At 44.6% G+C, this 19615-nt stretch overlaps 1 protein-coding gene across 15 annotated transcripts in view; it reads right to left on the bottom strand.

Moving 5' to 3' along the window:
- The window catches only part of TIAM2 (TIAM Rac1 associated GEF 2), a 224380-nt gene that overhangs the window by 47873 nt on the left and 156892 nt on the right, over nt 1-19615 (bottom strand). For 13 of the 15 annotated variants that reach the window (XM_025866368.2, XM_073894136.1, XM_073894128.1 and 10 more), the window contains 2 exons: nt 17640-17732; nt 16404-16667 (listed from right to left, as the gene is read on the bottom strand). In XM_025866368.2, coding sequence (XP_025722153.1) covers nt 16404-16667; nt 17640-17732 — 357 coding nt within the window. Of the gene's footprint in view, nt 1-16403; nt 16668-17639; nt 17733-19615 lie in introns of those variants that run through there. The other 2 variants (XM_073894138.1, XM_025866370.2) reach the window with 2 other exon arrangements.

Here is a 19615-nt window from a genome sequence, read left to right as displayed (position 1 = left end):
GGCTAATGCCGGGCAGGACTGAGAGAGGGCAGAATCGAGGGCCACACAGCCATGGAGAGGAGCCCATGACTGAGGCTACAACATGGATGAACCTAGGAGGCCACGCTAAATGAGGGCAGTCAGTTACAACAGGCTTCATGGTGTAGGACTCCATTTACGTGCAAGAGCCAGAGCAGGCACATCCCCAGAAACAGGGACTAGATTAGTGGCTGTCAGGGGCTGAGGGGAGGGGCTGAGGGGAGGGGCGGCGGGGAGGTGAGTGCTGATGGCTACACGGTTTCCTCCGGAGGTGAAGAATACATTCTGGAATCAGATCATGGTGATGGCTGCACAACTCCATGAATATACTAAAAACCACTGATTTGAACACTTGAAAGGTGAATTTTACGGTATGTGAATTATACTTCTTTCTTTAAAAAGAAGGTAAGGGTGTTAGTTAGTGTGGATCTTACAGGAGAGACATTAGAGTTCAAGTCCACCGTAAGGTGATTCCAAAGAACCAAATCACACAAAATATACAGTCACATTACTGCAATGTTAATGAAAATCAGTGTGAAATATCAAAAAAGGCATAAGAATGATGACAGTGAAATTATTTCTCAACAACAGACCTTCCCCTGAACTGAGAAAGCCCCAATCACAAGGTAGTTGGCTACCAATCGCCATCCCCAGCCTCCAGGGAAGAACCCAGACAAGACAGAGGGCCATCATCAATCCAGTTAGATCTAAATTTGCTTTTTTCTTTTTTTTAAGATTTATTTATTTGAGAGAGAAAGAGAGCATGGGGGGGAGGGGCAGAAGGAGAGGGAGAGAGAATCTCAAGCAGACTCCCCCGCAGAGCACAGAGCCAGATGTGGGGCTCAATCTCACAACCCTGAGATCATGACCTGAGCCAAAACCAAGAGTCCGACACCCAACCGAATGAGCCACCCAGGTGTCCCACATCTGAATTCGTTTTACTGCAGAGGCATGTTCTCAATGGATTGCACTCTACAGATGTTAATAGACAAATATTTAAAAGGAAGAAAAGTAATTAAAATCCAGACATTTTCCCTACCTGGAGGGAGAAACAATAAGTTACAGTTCTATCATTGACCATGACTTTGTCCGAGTTACCAGCAATTTAATGTGTCTCTGTGTCTTGATTTACCCAGCTGTGAAAGTAAAATGATAATAACACATCTCTGCTCCATCATGGTGATGTTAAGGGGTAATTAATGCCTTTAAGGTTCTTTGTGATCTTTAGATTTGAGTCAGCCTATCATTATGAAGCTTTAACAAACACCTTCTCTGCAGCAGTCAAGACCTGATGCTATTTAAAGAGGTAATGAGATTTGCTGCAAAACCAAAATGGAATGCTTGACCCATTACTTTGCTTTTTTCACTTCGCAAACTTTTATAAGAAATGCACGTAGTCCTTTCCATTGGTGCTTTAAGCCTATTAAATAACTGAACTTCAGAGGGAAAAAAAAAAAAAGCTAAACTGTTTTGTCAGAGCCTTCCTTTCCAGAGTTGAGGAAACAGGAGTTAGAGTAACCCACCCAAGGTCAGGCACAAGGCTGGAGCTAGAATCCAGATCCCTTTACTGCAGATCCGGTCTTGTACAAATATTACTACCCTCAAATTAAACTTCAAACACATTTCACTATCAGCACTGACCTACAGTTGTAATACAGACTGTTGCTTTTTAGTTGTGGCTTTGGTTTATCTGCCAAAGGAATCCCATGTCGTGGGCACCAATCAGCCCATGGAAGTTACAGAGCAGCACAGACTGGAGTGTGAGCCGTCCTCCTGGGACAAAGCAGCCACTCACTGGAGCTGGAGCATACGGTTTGGCGAGCAGCATCCCGGGCCATCCCAGAGCCCCCTGCCCCCCCCCCCAATACACACACGTGCAGATGAGCAGAGTCTTCAGCTCTGAGACAGTCTCAGCACACGTCCCCGGGAGTCAGATTTCTAAAGAAGAAAATTGGGAAGCTTCTAGGTGTGCTCCAGAATTCATTTTATCCCCTGAATCCACTCTCAGGAACACCACCTTTACATCACGTTAAGAGACTCCTAGGAACCTTCTTTTCACTTAATACATATTTGAGGGAAACACGTGCTATTCCCAAGAACGGCGCTAGCTGCCCTGTCTTAAAAATCTTGGTATTCCTCAGGGCGCCTGGGCGGCTCAGTCGGTTAAGCATCAGACTCTTGATTCTGGCTCAAGTCATGATCTCAGGGTCCTGGGATCCAGCCCCCCACCCCCTGCACTGGGCTCTGCCCTCAGGGCAGAATCTGCTCGTCCCTCTCCTTCCCCCTCTGCCTCTCCTCCCCACCTTGTGCTCTCGCTCTAACAAATACATAAATCTTAAAAAAAAAAAAAAAAAAAAAAAAAAACCATAGTCCTCAAGGTTCCTGTTTTTCTTTTACTTTTTTTTTGAGAGAGAGAGCAAGCGAGGGTGTGCACGAGAGAGAGCAGGAGCCGAGGGAAGGGCAGAGGGAGAGGGAGACTCCCCGCTGAGCAGGGAGCCCGACATGGGGCTGGATCCCGGGACCCCAGGATCATGACCCGAGCCAAAGGCAGACGCTTAACCCACTGAGCCACCCAGGCGCAGCACCCCAAGGTCTCTGTTTTTCAAGGGATTTTCAATGTAGTAGGTAAATTAGGTTAAGTACACAGTAATACTGCAAGGCAATAAATCTTAACTTCCATAACAGATTTATAGGCAAAATGCTTTGAGTTCAAAAGAGGAAGAGTCCAAGACCCCCCCAAGGTGACAGGGAGGCAGCCCCCTACTTCTCACAGAATACAATCCCAAAGTGCAAAAACTGAGTTTATAGGTTCTGTGAAGACTTCTATTCCCAGGGATCCAAACAAATCATAAGATTTCTATTTATAGTCACCGGATACCTACCTGAATCTTCTCCTTCTCCCTTCCCACTGAACACACACTGGCCTCCTGAAGATCAAAGAACATCCACACGGGGCTACGGGCTCGTGGCTGGCACACACGTGATGACTGGCATTTTTGGGTCATACGTATTAAGCTTATGAAACCTAGGCTTCTTATCAACATTTTTCAGCTTTTTCTCCCAGACTGTTTTTGTGACACGATAATGACACAATTCAGTAGACATCCAAATAATTCTGCTAATACTACCATGCAAAGATGCCTCAACTTCACAGAAGTGTGATCTGGTCATTCATCAACCGAAACATTAAAGTCAGAATTAATTCACAAATGGCAATTTTGGAGTAATTAGTGCTGGGAAGGTAAATGTAGACAAGCTGAGAACAGCAAGCTTAGAGGCTTCTAAGTGCTTCCCTGGAAATTCCAGATTCTACAGGAAGCCTGCTGGGAGACTTGGGAGGAAGGGGCATTCTGTACACTGTTCCACGTGGGACTGCATCTGCCCACTCTCCAGGGGCAGCTGGCCAGGGCTCTGCACAAAAGACGCAAAATCATTTTGCTAATAATTTCATATGTTTCTTTCCAAGTAAGTTTTCCCAGAGCAATTAACAGGTAATAAAACTGGATAATTTCAATTTGGTCACGGTTTCCCATAACATGTTAAAGATATTTATGACAGGGGCGCCTGGGTGGCTCAGTCATTAAGCGTCTGCCTTCAGCTCAGGTCATGATCCCGGGATCCTGGGATCGAGCCCCGCATTGGGCTCCCTGCTCCGCGGGGAGCCTGCTTCTCCCTCTCCCACTCCCCCTGCTTGTGTTTCCTCTCTCGCTGTCTCTGTCAAATAAATAAAATCTTTAAAAAAAAAAAAAAAAGATGTTAATGACAAAAGTGGGGGGGGGATAAAAGGGTTTATATTGGGACGCCTGGGTGGCTCAGTCGGTTAAGCAGCTGATTCTTGATTTCAGCTCAGGTCATGCTCTCAGGGTCATGAGATCGAGCCGCGCATTGGGCTCTGCAGAGAGCATGGAGCCTGCTTGGGATTCTCTCTCCCTCTGCCTCTGCCTCTTCCCCAGCTCAAATGGGGAATGCTCTTTTTCTCAAAAAAAAAAAAAAAAGGATTCATATGGGAATAGACAATTTATAAATAATCGAGCTGAGAACTGTAGGATCAGAAATAAATTTATAAGATGCAACAAATCATAACTCAATTGACTGAAATGAAAGGAATTTATTTGCTGCACTATTTCAAACGTCATCGTTTTTTCATAAACAAAGATGTTTTTGCCCCTATACTGTGAGTGAAAACCTTTAAAGTAGGCGAGTTGTCATTCAAATCTCCTCCCCTTCCCTTTATATGTTGTTAATTTTGATGAATTTTATGTATGGGCTTTCAGTATAAGTCATTTTAAAACCATTTTGGAAGCAAGTGGAATATTCGCCTAAACACAGAGGCTTAACACAAGGTGTTCCGAAGTCAACTCCTGGTCTTCCCCCAAAACTGCTCCACCAGCTTCCCCAGCTTAGTTGATGGCAATTCCTTCCTAACAGTCGCTCAAGGCCAAACCTGGGACTCACCCTTGCCTCTTCTCCTTCCTCGACGCCCCACACTCAATCTCTGGGCAAGCTCTGTTGTCTGTACCTCCCCTGCTACCACGGAGGGCAAAGGCACCATCATGCCCCACCTGCAAAAGCCTCAAAGCACCCTTGGCCTCCTACAGCCCCTTCTCAATAGTTAGTGATCCTTTGAAAACCCCGGTCAGATCATGTCACTTCTCTGCTCCAAAACACTGGATGGCCCCTCATTTTCCTCAAGACCTCGAACTGGCTTATCAAGTCTTCCCTGATCCTGCCTCACATGTCCTCCTGGGGCCTCACCTCCCATTGCTCACCAGTCCCCTTGCTCTTCCCCAGGCACGCTGGGCTACTTGCTGATCCCTAACCATGCCGCTTACATCCCCACCTTGGGGCACCTGTTCCCTCCGCCGGGCAAGCTTTGCTTCCAGATGTCCACAAGGCTCCATCCCCCGTGTCGAGCTTATTCCAAAGCCTCGGCCTTACCCACAACTGCTGGTGCGCGAGTTCCAACGTCCACCTGCTCCCGATCTTTGTTTTTCCATCACACTTACCACCTGTTAGTACACTATGTAATTTACTCATTATGTTTGTTGCGTATATGGATTTCCACGCACTGAAATGTAAGGTCCATGTGCTCAGGGAGTTTTATCCTGCTGTGTTCACTAATCTATCTCCAGCACCTCTAAAAACAGCGCCTGATACAGAACAGGCGGCCACTGAGTATTTGTTCAATGAGTAAATTAAAGTAAAAAAGAGAGAGAGAGAGAGAGACCCCCTTAATTTCTCTGCTTGGCCTCAGGCACTCTTCACGAGTAAGGAGTACTCACAGAATACAATCCCAGGGGGTTGAACAGGGGGTAAGAACAGGGCATGTCTCACGTCATAGACAACTTTAGTGTTTGAGTTCAGGATGAAGATTAAAATTAAGCTTCGTAGTTCATTTGCCAACTTCATGGAAAAAACAATTCTCAAAGTCACATTTCTTTAAAGCACCATGAATGGGGCGCCTGGGTGGCTCAGTTGGTTAAGCGACTGCCTTCGGCTCAGGTCATGATCCTGGAGTCCCGGGATCGAGTCCCACATCGGGCTCCCTGCTCAGCAGGAAGTCTGCTTCTCCCTCTGACCCTTTCCCCTCTCATGCTCTCTCTCTCCCTCATTCTCTCTCTCAAATAAATAAATAAAATTAAAAAAATAAAGCACCATGAATTCAGCCTCCTAAGTAAAGCCACGATTCCCTTTCTTAGCCACATGTTGTATCTTCTGCATTTGAAACAAACCACATTTTAGATATAATGTTAAGCCTTAGCAATTCGTTGAAAAATAAAGTTAATATTGGAAACACAAGACCTTGGAGGGTTTTTTTTTTTCCTTTCTTAGAGCTTAAGCCCTGTCATTCCCATATCCTTGATTCATTCATTCCTACATTAGAGCAAATCTTTATGGAGTGGCTCCATTGATGGGTCTGGTGACTTATTAGTGATAAAACTCAAGAGACCCTGTGCTGAGGAAGGACAGTTACCCCTCCCAACCTCAGCGCTCTGGTGGAGAGAAGCACAGGGATGCCCCCCCCACCACAGCGCCGCCCACCCCTCAACCCCAGCCCCGCCTGGCCCACGAATGTATCACTTCTCAGCGGCCAATCAGCAGCTTCAGGGCCCCTCCCCTCCCCCGCGGCTCCCCACCACCTGGCTTCCCCACGAGACCCTTTGTGACCTGGCCCTTGCTCACCAGTCCAGTCTTATCTCCTCCATCTTCCCCATTCACACCTTACCTTCCAAAAACCCTGAATTACTCACACACATCTCCCCTCAGCAAGACCCTGACCCCCCACCCTCTGCAACTTCTCTCTGCCCAGAATGCACTCTGCTTTCTTCAGGGTTTAACAAAAGTGAGACTGTCCCTCAGAGGTGGCCCTGAGAACCTGGAACATGCGTTCTCGCTGCCCCTTATGTACTGTAACAGTCCTTCTCAGAGTGTGGTCTGTCAACTTCTGGGGCCACTGGGACCCTTTCAAGTGACCTACAAGTTGAAAAGTATTTTCAGTAATAATTGTAGATGTCATCTGCCATTTTCTCTCTGAGGACATGTGCAATGGGAGTGCAAGGCAGTCGTGGGTAGATCTGCTTGTGATGTAGCACACATCAGAGCAGTGGCGCCCACCGTTACTCGTCACCGCTGACTCCATTACTGCACACTGCCATCGAGAACATGCTGGCATCCATTAACAACATCCTCAGTGAAGCAGTAAAAATGGCTGACTCTACTAGAACTCAACCCTTGGGAACATGTTTGAGAAGTATCCACACAGCTCTTATGCAATGGTTGTTGCAAGAAAATCACTTACACCATTGTGTTGCAAGCTGAGCTAGTTTTTTTAACAGAACAATTTTTACTAAAAAAACAAAACAAACAAACAAAAAACAAATGACAAAATATTTTCTTTAAAATGAATGAAGTGTGGGGTACCTGGCTGGCTCAGTTCATAAAGCATGCAACTCTTGATCTCAGGGTCATGAGTTCAAGTCCAACACTGGGTATAGAGCCTACTTAAATATAAAATATTTTTTAAAAAATGAAAACATAAAATGAACAAAGTGAACCTGTCACTTCCAAGGAAAAAACGGACAGTATTGGAGATACAATTCCAACTTTGTAGCAAAAATTCAAATCCTGGAAAACGTGTCCACCACTGTGAGCTTGATAGCTTCCCAACACATCAAGGCTTTTCCACAAGAAACTAATGGTGATATTAATGAATGTGATTTTAATGCTGCATAATGAAACATCCATATTTGAAAGATCTGCATAACCTAGCAACCCAACATTTCCAAATAACCATTGCACATTACAAAATTACATGACTAGAAGATCCATTCAAAGCGTAAGACAGGCCAATGGACTTTAATCGGAGCAAGTAGGAAGGTCTACCAACCGTGTTTCAGAACCCACATGCAACTCACCTTCAAGGAACTACCACTTGTTGAGTTTTGGTGTAATATTAAAGAAGACTATCCACAATTATCTGAAAGATTATTAAAATACTCCTCTTTGCCAACTATGAAATATTATTAAAATACTCCTCTCTTTGCCAACTACATTATCTGTGTGAGGCTGGATTTTCTTCAAATCACTGTCACAAAAACAAGCATTTGCAATAGGCTGAATGCAGATGCTGATATAAAACCCAGCTGGTCTTCTACTAAGACACACATTAAAGAGACTACAAAAATGTAAAACAATGCTACTCTTCTCACTGATTTGTTTGTTTGTTTGTTTGGAGAATTAGTTCATTAAAAATATGCTGTGTTAACATGAAATGGATTCGTTGTTACATTAAAATAAATTTGAATAAATATTTTTTAAATTTCTTGGTTTAAATTTCTTTTAAAGATTTTTATTTATTTATTTATTTATTTATTTATTTATTTATTTATTTCAGAAAAAGAGAGTGTTGAGTGGGGCTGGGGGAAAGGGAGAGGCAGAGAATCTCAAGCAACTCTGTACTGAGCACAGAGCCCAACACGGGGCTCCATCTCACGACCCCGGGATCATGATCTGAGCCAAAACCAAGAGTTGGACACCCAACCAACTGAGCCACCCAGGTGCCTCTCAGGTTAAATTTCTAATAAACATCGATAGATATAATCCACATAACAAAAGCCCTTTGGGGTCCCTGATAATTTTTCACAGTAAAGGCCCTGGATACCGACAAGTTCAGGAACCGCAGGACTAGTACTGTTATGATGGTGGATAATGATTGTTGGCTGTTCATGCATTTGCCCCACCTCCCCTGTAGCAGCCTGAAGGTGGAGCTATGGCTCTTTATTTTTGTACCCCAGCCATCAAACACAGTGCCTGACACACAAATACAAATTTATTATCTTACATTTCTGGAGGTAAGAAGACTGAAATGGGTCTGCCTGGGCCGTATTCCATCTGGAGGCTCTAAGGGAGAATCTGTTCCCATGTCTGTGCAACTTCTATAAGCTACACACATTACTTTGCTCACAGGTCCACATCGCTCCAATCCGCTTATGTCACTACATCTAGGATTCTGACTCTCCAACCCCTGTTTTACGGCGGGCCCACCCAGATAATCCAGGGTAATCTCTCCATCCCAAGATCCTTAATCCAATCACATCGTTGAAGTTCCTCTTGTCGTGTAAGTTGTTTTGCCATATTCACAGGTTCCGGGGATCAGGGTGTGGACATTCTTGGCAGGGATTTATCTGCCTACCACAGCCATGGACGGAGATATTTCAATAAAAGAGAGCAGAAAAATCCCCACCAGTTGCCGCCACATTTACGAGTCTCCAGACCGGAATGAGAAAGAAACTAAGAAGAAGGATTACCTCTGCACGTGAGAAAGTGGGTGGCTAAGTACAGAGCGGGAGAAATTCAGCTATTTTATTCAGTTAAATGCTTATGTGGTCTTTGCTATGTGCCACTATCTAGTTCTTTCCAAATATTAGCTCATTAATCCCATAAAAACCCTCGACTAGTTTACAGTTGCAAACACTAAGCACAGATTAAGTGGCGTGCCCAACCAACGTCCCACAGCTGGTCACAAACCTGGAGCAAGACTGACCCCAAGTTGCATGCATAGTAGCCACACTCTTAACCACTTCCCCACACAGCTTTGACCGTTGAACCCTTCGCACTGCTGGGATGCCACACCAGGCATGTGTATTACCAATCCAAACAACGAAAGACACAGTCACAACACAGCTGTCTCCAGAAGTGAAATCTCAAGGGGAGATTATCCCCACATGGTCCTTCCTGATGGTCTCAATTCTTTCACAAGGAAGGAGAAAGTCAGCAGTATTAATTCACTTCCAAGCCCATTACAAAGAACCAACATGGAAATGCAGACAAGCATCATGCAGCAATCAGCACTCATGATAGACACAGGAACAGTCAGAGCTTTTTTTTCTTTTATGTAACAGCCTATAAAGCTTCCTCTTTCCAACCACACCTAACAATTCCAGGCTTACTCTGCCTGCATGGGAGACGAGATTTGACCCAGTTCTCCCAAACTCTCAAAGGACTAGTAAAAGGGACATCTCCCATAGAAATTTCACAGTGTTCCTCAGAGAAATTCTGTAGATTTTTACCTGAAAGATGAATTTCCATTTACAATTAGGAGAGGTGATATAGGACTGGTTTTTAACTCAAAATGCGGGCAAACTTTATTTACCAGCTCTCCCCTCAGTTCCAACAATGCCTCGTCCTCCTTGCTATGGGGCACCCCCCTAATGACCACTGTGAGGACCACACCATTCTGGCCATGGCTTCACATGCTGAGGAGCACTTTGGTTTTATAGGATACCTATGGTAATTCATTTATTCATTCTTTCCCAAGAAATAAACATTTATTTGAGTATTTCTTTTGCAAGGTCTTGTGGTCATTAAAAACAATGACCAATGACCTGGTGGCTCATTCGGTTACGCATCTGCCTTCGGCTCAGGTCATGATCCCGGGGTCCTAGGATCGAGCCCCACATCGGGCTCCCTGCTCCGCGGGGAGTCTGCTTCTCCCTCTCCCTCTGCCCCTCCCCTGAGCTCGTGGGTAAGCTAAATAAATAAAATCTTTTAAAAAAAGAAAATAAGTGACCAGACAAATCCTCTGCATTTTGCTCAAGGTAGGAGAAAGTAATGCAGTACTCGCCAGTTTTTTTGTTTTGGGTGGGTTTTTTTGTTTGTTTGTTTGTTTTTCAGATACAGGCCAGGACATGTTACAAATTCCTGCAATTTAAGGGTTTTCTACAATCTGGCCCCAACAGGCTTTCCAATTTCATTTCCCATTCACACACTAGCCAAGTGAGCTCTAAGTGCTGTATGTGAAACGCCCTCCAGACCTCACACTACACACACACACCCCCGACAGGAAACTGTCCAGCTACAGTGCTCAAGGCAAACGCTAACCTTTCCCCCATTTCTCATGCCTCCCTTTTGGACCCTTTGCTCAAAATAAACAGAAAAATCAGTGGGAATTCTACCTCTGAGCTGGACGACTTCTCTCTTTATTGAAAAGATTTAATAGTGAATTATTATTTACAAGCGTTTTACTTTTCCACTCAACGATAAGCTTGAGGATAGAAAATAATGTCTAATTCATCTTTATGTATCTGCATTTAGCAGAACGTTATTGCTTACTTGTTAAATAAACAAGCGACTCAATGAAGGACGAGGAATGAGCAAAGGGGACCAAATGCCCCAACAACACTAAGCTTGGCAAGAGAGTGCGTATCCAAGGTCTGTAACTCCCGCTCTGCTCACAGAAAACCACCCTCTCACGTCCACTGATCAAACTGACAAGGACCTTCATCAGCACCATTATCGGCAACAAAGATTCTGAGACCAACGTTCTGTGCCCTGGCAAAAGCGGTCTATTTCTCACTCTTATTTTCTTTTAATTTTGTTTAAATTTTTTTTGAAAGATTTTATTACTTAGAGAGAGTGCACAAGCAGGGGGAGTGGCAGAAGGAGAGGGAGAAGCAGGCTCCCCGCTGAGCAGGGCATGATGAGGGATGATCCCAGGACCCTGGGATCATGACCTGAGCTGAAGGCAGACGCTTAACTGACTGAGCCACCCAGGCACCCCTTCTTTTAAATTTTTTAACGTACCAACCATCTTTAGGAACCCCTCTGTTTTTACACCTAAGGATCCTGGGGCGTCAGCCGGCTCGCTGCAGTAACAGCAGTTACACATACAAACAGCATTCCCTGAGCTCAAAGCTGTTCGTCATCCTACACCAGGCTACGGAAGCCAAAATGCCCTCATCCTCGTCAACAGGAAATCAGCAGGTGTGCCACATCAGAGCCGGCTCGGTAACTGCACCCCCCCTGCCCCTCACCCCTGGTGAGAAGCTGTATAAGGGACACATACAGTCCCAGGAGCAATTCCTTCCAAAGAGCAAATCTGCATCTAAGTGGCTTCTGGTAGCGTGAAAATCTACACACCTCATACATCAATTCAGAACAAGAGTGATTCAGCGCCAGGCAGGGAATTAAAAAAAGAACCTCAGGCTGCAATTACCTTCATCATTGGGTCAGCACTGCTGGGCTGATGCGGTCTGAGTGGGAGCAGGAACCTAGGTCCTCTCTCTTCTGTCTCCTGTGAGTCCCCGACACTCACAGCACAGTGTTAATTGCCGTTTACAGACGGAGACTACGTTAATGCCACGATGGGCTCCACGCTGACAGAAAGACTTGGTTCAGAAACTCTAGGCCCCATAGGACTCTCTCTAAAAAGCTGCTGGAATTTCTCAAAGATGGCATACCCTAGAAAAGGGGTTTTCAATATAAACCGCAAAAAAACAGCACCCACAAGGATCTGGGATGATCAGGGGCTGGCCCGCCAAAGCCCTTCCGTGGCGGCCCTGTTGGCTCGAACCTAACACCAGCCTCGCTGGGGGATTCCAGCCACAACATTAATCTCTCTCTAGTCAGTCCTTACAGATGAGATCTCCACTCCAGTCAAATACAGCCCTATACACGTTTCCTCTCTTTCTACTGCAGATAACCCAAGCAGAAGGAGGCAAGAATCAAATGGTCATTCACGTCCACGGGAACCAAGGAACTAACACATCAGCTCTAGATGCGCTCCTGTCTGCTCCACTCTTCACGGAAGATCACAGGAAGGGCACAGGAAGCCCGTGACTACTGTTCGTTCTTGGCTCCTCGTGTACTCAATTTGCTGAGTGGGCCTGTGTCTCCTGAGGGCGGGCTACTGCACAAATGAGCTGAGCTCACAGGTCAGCTGGCTGCATTCTGAGCCACTCAGGACAGTGGTGGTGGTCTGCGGCATATAATCCCCCCACCGAGAATAACAACACACAAACACAACAGCTATCACTTGCTGAGAACTTCACACAGATGATCTCATTTAACCCTCAAACCCTTGGCACACAAGGGTTCAAGAAAGGGTATGACCTACCTCTCAGGGTCAGCCCCACCTCCCTTTAGACTAATGCCCCCCACCCCACCCCGCCTTGGGGGCCACATGAGGGAGCCAGGTTAACAATGGAGCTTGCACTACCCCAAACCTCCTGCAGGGGGCTCTCTGACGGCCAGACCCAGGAACATGCATTTTCCCAAGGTCAGCAGGCGAGTCTTCAGCATCAGAAGTTTGAGAACCATTTTCCTAACCAGAGCACATATCAATGAGTCTCAAATGCCAGTAGTATGCTTCTTATCTAGAAAAGCAAAGACGCGGAATAGCAAGTCATAATCCTTGCCCGGGCTCCTCAGGACCTGCTACTCTTGCTGGCACTTTTTTCAGTCAGATACGTAAATAAGGAGGGTATTTTGTTTTGCTCTAACCTGATCAAGAGACTAAAGCTAACAAATATAAATTTCTGGATACCTGACCAAAACCTGAAGAAGACCAAAAACCCCTAAACCCAATGTAGCTTATTCCTAGGGCCTCACATGTTTTAAGCACCCAATATGGAAATCAGTAAACCTTCATCATGGACAGTCAAGATATGCCCAAAACAACCCTGCAGTTTCTTCCTTTACCTTCTTATATTCTTGTTTCTATTGAAACAAAACAAAACAAAAAAAGGTCTTCCATTCCAGAGCACCAGCTGTTTGTTTTTTATTAACAGAGGATTGGCTTCTCTGGAAAACAAAATGGGAAAATCTTCCTTCGTTTCAAGTACTGGGCTGGAGATGCCTCTGGTATTGTCGAGGGAACACAAAACTGAGGGGAAGGCAGACTCTCACCTCTGAGTATAACTCAAAGTTGACTGAAAAATTGTTTATCAAAGTCCTTTAAGTTCTTTCCTTTGTGTAATTTTTAACCTTAGCAAGAAAATGGGACTACCATTTTCTGATTCACTGCCAAAGTAAAGCAAGGTAATTTTTCATAAAGCATCAAGCTGCACGGGAGAGGGGAGAGGAGAATCCCATTTTCGGAATTCCTGACACGTAAGGAGCTGGGCCAGACCCGTACAGATGTGGACTTCCTCAGAGTGACCTATTCGGGTGAGGGGCGAAACCGTATCTTCCAGGAGCGAAATCAAGGCTCCGTGTCTCCATATGGGCTCCCCCATAAGCAGAGTCCAAGCCGAGGACGTGGGTTTACAAGTTTATTTGGAAGGTGACCCCAAGAGGCCCAAGGGAAGGCAGAGGGTAGGTGATCCCAAGAGGGGAGAAAGCCCATAAAAGGTGTGAAAACGAGGTTGCTACGTGCACGTGGGGCTCAGTTTTACCGGGACCCCCTGCCGAATCGTGGTAAGCACCGCAGAACTGTCCCCGTGGGGGGCAGGGAGCTCGGGGTCCCCCACCAGCACCCATGCGTCCCCGGCTGAGGGCTGCCCCGAGGTCGCACCCGGGCAAGCACAGCCAGGACCCGAATGCAGGCGGGACTCACAGGCCCGCGTGCCTGTCACCTCACCTCACCTGCCCCCTCACCTCCCCTTTCACCCATGCAGGCTCCCGAGCACAATCTCGATACTATGCACAAATGAGGGACTCACGCTTTTTCTTCTAGCTTCCAATTTCCGCCCCCCACCCCTTTTCTTTTCCCCAACCTTAAAAATACAGAGTCGTCCTTCTGAGATGTTCACTCATAGGCGTTTTCTTCCTGCACAAGCTTTCGCTTCAAAAAGCAAACAAATAAATTCTGTATTTGCAAAGCGTGTGGGGAAGCCGCCCATCATGGCTGTTGTGTTTTCAAGGCAGGCACATTACTGTGGAACAGTGAGGGACCCAGACGGCAGAACTGCAGGCAGAAGGGTAGTGGGGCGCTCCCGGGGACAGGGATTCAGCCCCCCCACCAGATGCATGGCCTCGCCAGGAAACCAGGGGGGCCGGGGGGGGGGGGGGGGGGGCGGTGTACGGCTCTCCTGCCTGTCCTGGCTGCAGCAGAGCACTGGGCAGGGCAGGACGAGCGGAGGGATGCACTGTAACCCTACGGGGACCTGTAGGACGACCAGCTATAGAAAAGCCCTGCCGGTCTGACTAGCTAAGCCATCTGTATACACAGACATCAGCACCGCACAGGTAAGTTATAGAGCTTTCCACCATCAGAATGGCTCCCTGGGGTAATATAATGGCTTTTTTTTTTTTTTGAAGATTTAATTTACTTGAGAGAGACAAACAGACACAGCATGAACGAGGGTGGGGGGGGGGAGCAGGGGCAGAGGCAGAAGCAGGCTCCCCGCTGAGCAGGGAGCCCGATGTGGGGCTCGATCCCAGGACCCTGGGATCATGACCTGAGCCGAAGGCAGACGCTTAACTGACTGAGCCACTCAGGTGCCCCATATAATGGCTATCGGACCCAGGACCTCTCTGAATTGTTTCCACACAAAACAAACAAAAAGGGGTAAATAGTCTTAGCTGACCTGCTTGATCCTTAACTATTAAAAAAAAAAAAAGGTAAATTTGCCACTTTTGCTGCTTTCTATAGAAATTCATTCCTGCAGTACCAAAGTGTTATAGACTCTGCAGTAATTTATTATGATAAAATACATAGAGCTATAAAGGGCATTGAATGTATCCCTCAAGAATAATGAATCCAGCGAATGGACACATGCATGTATTATGTGGAATGCTCAGGCCTGTACCAGAGCCCAGGGTCACTGAGTGATGGCCCTAATATAACCAAGTAATTAATTAGTTCCATCATGATTTTTGCTTTATGATATCCAGTTTTATATGCCAATAGTCAATTTAATGGCATTTTAAATTGGAGTGAAGCCCCAAGAGAAGAAAGCACTATACACCTTATTGAATCACAAATCATACATCTGATTTTTTAATTCCAAAAATGACCTAATAAACTTGCTGTATAATTAAATCTATCCGAACTCCTCTTTTTGTGTTTTTCATTCATTTCTAGTAATCATGCAGAGATTTCAATTGGAAATCCATTATCACTGCAATTAAGTATAAATGTTCCTTTGTGTGGGGGCACCTGGGTGGCTCAGTCCATTGAGCATCCAACACTTGGTTTCAGCTCAGGTCGTGATCTCAGGGTCGTGAGACTGAGCCCCACATCAAGCAGAGGCGCTCAGTGCAGAAGCCTGCTTGAGATTCTCTCTCCTCTCTCTCTCTCTGCCCCACCCCCTAAATAAACAAACAAATAAAATCTAAAAAAAAAAAAAATTCCTTTGTGCACACTTAACATAAACACCCTATGCTCTCTGTCTCATGTCAGGGCTTGACCAGCTTCCTCCAGGAATACGGAGAGAAACTACAGGTTTTCAGTAATAGCTGGAGCCTCTGATTTACTTGCCTGCAACATATGAATTATGCATGAATTAATAAACTCAGAAATCCAGACCTTCAGATTGACCTTCAGATTATTTCCTCATGTGGAAATTTTACCTTTAGAAAAATAAGCTGGCATACAACTTTTCATTTTTAAGCCTTGCCAAAATTTTAAAATTTACGACCTACATGAAAAGTTCGCAGTTTATTGAGAAAGCAGTCACTTAACAAAAGAGGTAAAGAATTATGAGACTGAGTTACTACCTACTGGGCTGAGGAACCTACAAAAGAGGTAACGAATGAAATTGTATCAACTATTCTAAGAACCCAAAAGATTGCTGCAAAATGTTTTTTTGCCTTAGATTCAACTGAATAGAAAATCAAACTCTGTCATTTATGTTGGCTTTCATCTACCTTCAATCACAAAGCAATTACAATACAAAATTATCCTGGGTGATTTTTTTTTTAAAGATTCTGCTATTTTAAAGGATATTCTTTTGTGCAGAAATTTATTTTCTATTTTCATGAAAGTGTTTTAATTTCCACAGTGCATGAAATTTTGATTAAATCTACTGGGTTGGCATCTGTGTTCTTCTCCTAATAAATGAGAAAACATTCTTTGAACAGCCCTAAATAATCTAAGTTTGCAAGCAAAATATACAGCCTAAAATTATCAGCTGTTGATACCGGCAGTGAAGAAGGAGCCTTACCATTGGTTGTATTCTTTTTAAAGTTATCCAGGAACTCCTCCAGAAGCTGGGACTGGTTCGGAGGGGGCAGCAGACTCTTCTGGTCCCTTGAGAACAGGTCACTGTCTGACCAGGATGAACACAAGGTGCCTTTTGTGTCTGGCGGCCGGGCAATCAGAGTGAGCCCAACGCTCTGCTCAGAAAACAAGGCCTCCATCTGCTTCAGGTCAAGATCAGACACAGCTTCCCCATTTAAGGTCACGATTTCATTGCCCTTTCTCAACCCTGAGAACAAGGAAGAGGAAACAAAAGGAAGAGAAGAGAAATTACTAAGAGAAGTATTTTAACATGAAGGTGAAGGACAGCCACACACTCAAAGCATGTATTCTCAGGGACCATTCTGCTGCTGTCTTCAAAGCAAAGCCCAAAACGGACAGTATCCGGACGCCGCTGTTAACGCATTTCAGCTCTCTCAAGACTGGGATTAAAAGGAACAGCTTGGGGTTTTGGTTTTTGGTTTTTTTTGTTGGTTGTTTTTTTTTTTTTTTTTTTTTAGTAAGCTTTTTGCCCAACGTGGGGCTTAAACTTGCGACCTGGAGATCAAGAATAGTGTGCTCAACGGACTGAGCCAGCCAGGTGCCCCCAGAAGGAACAGGTTGAAAAAGAAAACCAAGAGCGCGTGGATGGCTCAACCGGTTGAGTGTCCGACTCTTGCTTTCGGCTCAGGTCATGATCTCAGTCAGGGTCTTGAGCAGGAGCCCCTCATCGCCCTGGGGGACTCTGCTGCAGATTCTTTCCCTCTGCCCCACCCCCGATCGTGCACACTCTCTCTAAAGTAAACAAATCTTAAAAAAAAAAAAAGGGGGGGGGAAACCATTTGACCATCATTCAAATTCATTGTTCCTCTATTTACCTGATGTTAAATGCCATGGAAAGTAACATTTATCTGTGTCTATCCGGCACCCCGTTTCCTTTCTCCATCTCTCTGTACACATGCACTGTACTGTGTCTGTGTGCAGACATACTCTCTTTCAAAAAAAACCCCCCAAATACTCTCTCCATATACGTATATATATATATACATATATATATATACGTATGCATTTTCAATTAAACTATTAAGTTTGCCTTTTTTTTTTTTTAGTTCTAGGAGAAACCATTTTCTGACAAAACTGTTAACAAGAACATTTCACTAGGCAGACTGCATTCCATAGTTTTGAATTAAGAGAGAACAGAGACACTCTGTGCCACACGGACCTTCTCCATATGCCAAGCCATCAGGGAGAACATCACTTATAAATATTCGGCTGAGATGCTGATGCTCGTCCACCTGCACTGTCACTGCAAACCCTACGAGTGACAATAAAAGAAAAAAACAAGTCTAAATTCAGCACACTAATTAATTTCTCCAACTTAATCAGCAGTATTCCCTTGAACATCTTTTCTCATAAGTATGCAGCGTCAAGGAAGTCAAGTTATGGGTATTGAGAAAGCACAGCTATCTGGCAGGGGCAGAAAATCAGGAACATGTCAGATCTAAGGGTTCAATACGAGTGCACAACCTTTTTCAAAAGCGGAGACGCTACACCCACGTTTAGAGCTGCATTATTTACAACAGCCAAAGGTGGAAGCAACCTGATCATCCTTTTTTTTTTTTTTTAAGATTTATTTATTTGACAGAGAGAGATACCGCGAGAGAGGGAACACAAGCAGGGGGAGAGGGAGAGGGAGAAGCAGGCTCCCCGCCAAGCAGGGAGCCCGATGCTGGGATCGATCCCAAGACCCTGATCATGACCTGAGCCAAAGGCAGACCCTTAACCAACGGAGCCCCCCAGGAGTCCGCTATCATCTTTTGATAGATGAATGGATAAATACAATGCAATACTGCACTGTACATGCAATGGAATTACGCCCTCATAAAAAGGAAAGAAATTCCAATACATGCTATCACACGGACAAACCTTGAGGACGTTATGCTATGTGAAATAAGCCAGTCACAAAAGAACAAATTCTGTATGGTTCCCCTTATGTGAGATACTGAGAGCAGTCAAATCCAGAGACAGAAAGCAGAATGGTGGTAGGCAAGGGATGGGAAGGAGGAATTGGGAGTGACGGTTTTAAAAGATACAGAGTTCCAGTTTTGCAACATGAAAATAGTTCTGAACATGGACGCTGTCACTGGCTGCACAGCAATGGGAATGTATTTAACGTCAGTGAGCTGTCATTTTTAACCATTCTTAATGGTTATGATGGTAAACTTTGTTACAGGCGTTTTACGATTTAAATTTTTTTTAATTTTTTTAGAAGTTGAAACCAAAAAAAATACTCTTATTGAAATAAATTAAATTCAGTTCAATACAAAATAATTTGTTAAGAAACAACTCTGTATGGGGTTAGCATTTTAAGTAGGTGGAAAACCACTTGGATGGATACCGTACCTGCCCTAAATGTGACTCTGTGCAAAACCCAGGTGAGACAGCCCTGCCTCTAAATGCATCTCCCTCACCTGGGTGTGCTCTTCTCTCTGATTCCACAGTTGGGAGCACCTGTTTCCATGTCTTGGTTCCATAATACTGGGAGTTCTTTGACAATAAGAAGAATGATGTGTCCCCCCCCACCCTTTTCCTCTGTGCCTCGGGCAGAGCCTGGCGGACTGTGATCACCACAAAGCATCTTTGCAAGTGTCTTCATTCAGTCCTTCAGTCATTCAAATACAAAGAAGATTCACAAACACCCACCAAGGAAAGTAGAGTGAAGGTCAACAGAATACAGACAAAATGCTAAGAAGGCTTCAGAGGGAAAAACCAACCTAACATTGGGTCAAAATAGACTATGTAAATTAAAAACAGAGAACATGTCGATTATATAAAATTTTTTAAAAAGACACAAAGAACAAATCCCAAGAAAACTAACATATTACAATGACTGCAATTTGATCAGCTGGATTCATTTTTAAGGAAAAAAATTACATCGATGTATTCAACAAGAAATAGTCTTTTATGGAGATATGTATTGATGATCATTATCTAATTATTGAGTTCCCAAGGTAAAAGACAGAATAAAATGTTGAAATGAACTTTAAGACATGAGTACAGTCCATGAGGAGCTTAAAGCCAAGTTTAAAGACAAACAAATGGAAATGCAAAAATCAAATATTACAAAGTGACGTGGATAATAGTGACCCTTCATTTTTTAAACTAAAGGTAAAGCAGTCATATAAGGCTTCTTTAAGA

This window comes from Callorhinus ursinus, unplaced genomic scaffold (genome assembly GCF_003265705.2).
Source record: "Callorhinus ursinus isolate GAN/ISIS: 27379988/994484 unplaced genomic scaffold, GSC_fseal_2.0 scaffold6, whole genome shotgun sequence".
NCBI classification, from domain to species: domain Eukaryota; kingdom Metazoa; phylum Chordata; class Mammalia; order Carnivora; family Otariidae; genus Callorhinus; species Callorhinus ursinus.
The sequence above is the reverse complement of the archived record's forward strand: the minus strand, read 5'-3'. Positions and strand labels throughout refer to the sequence as shown.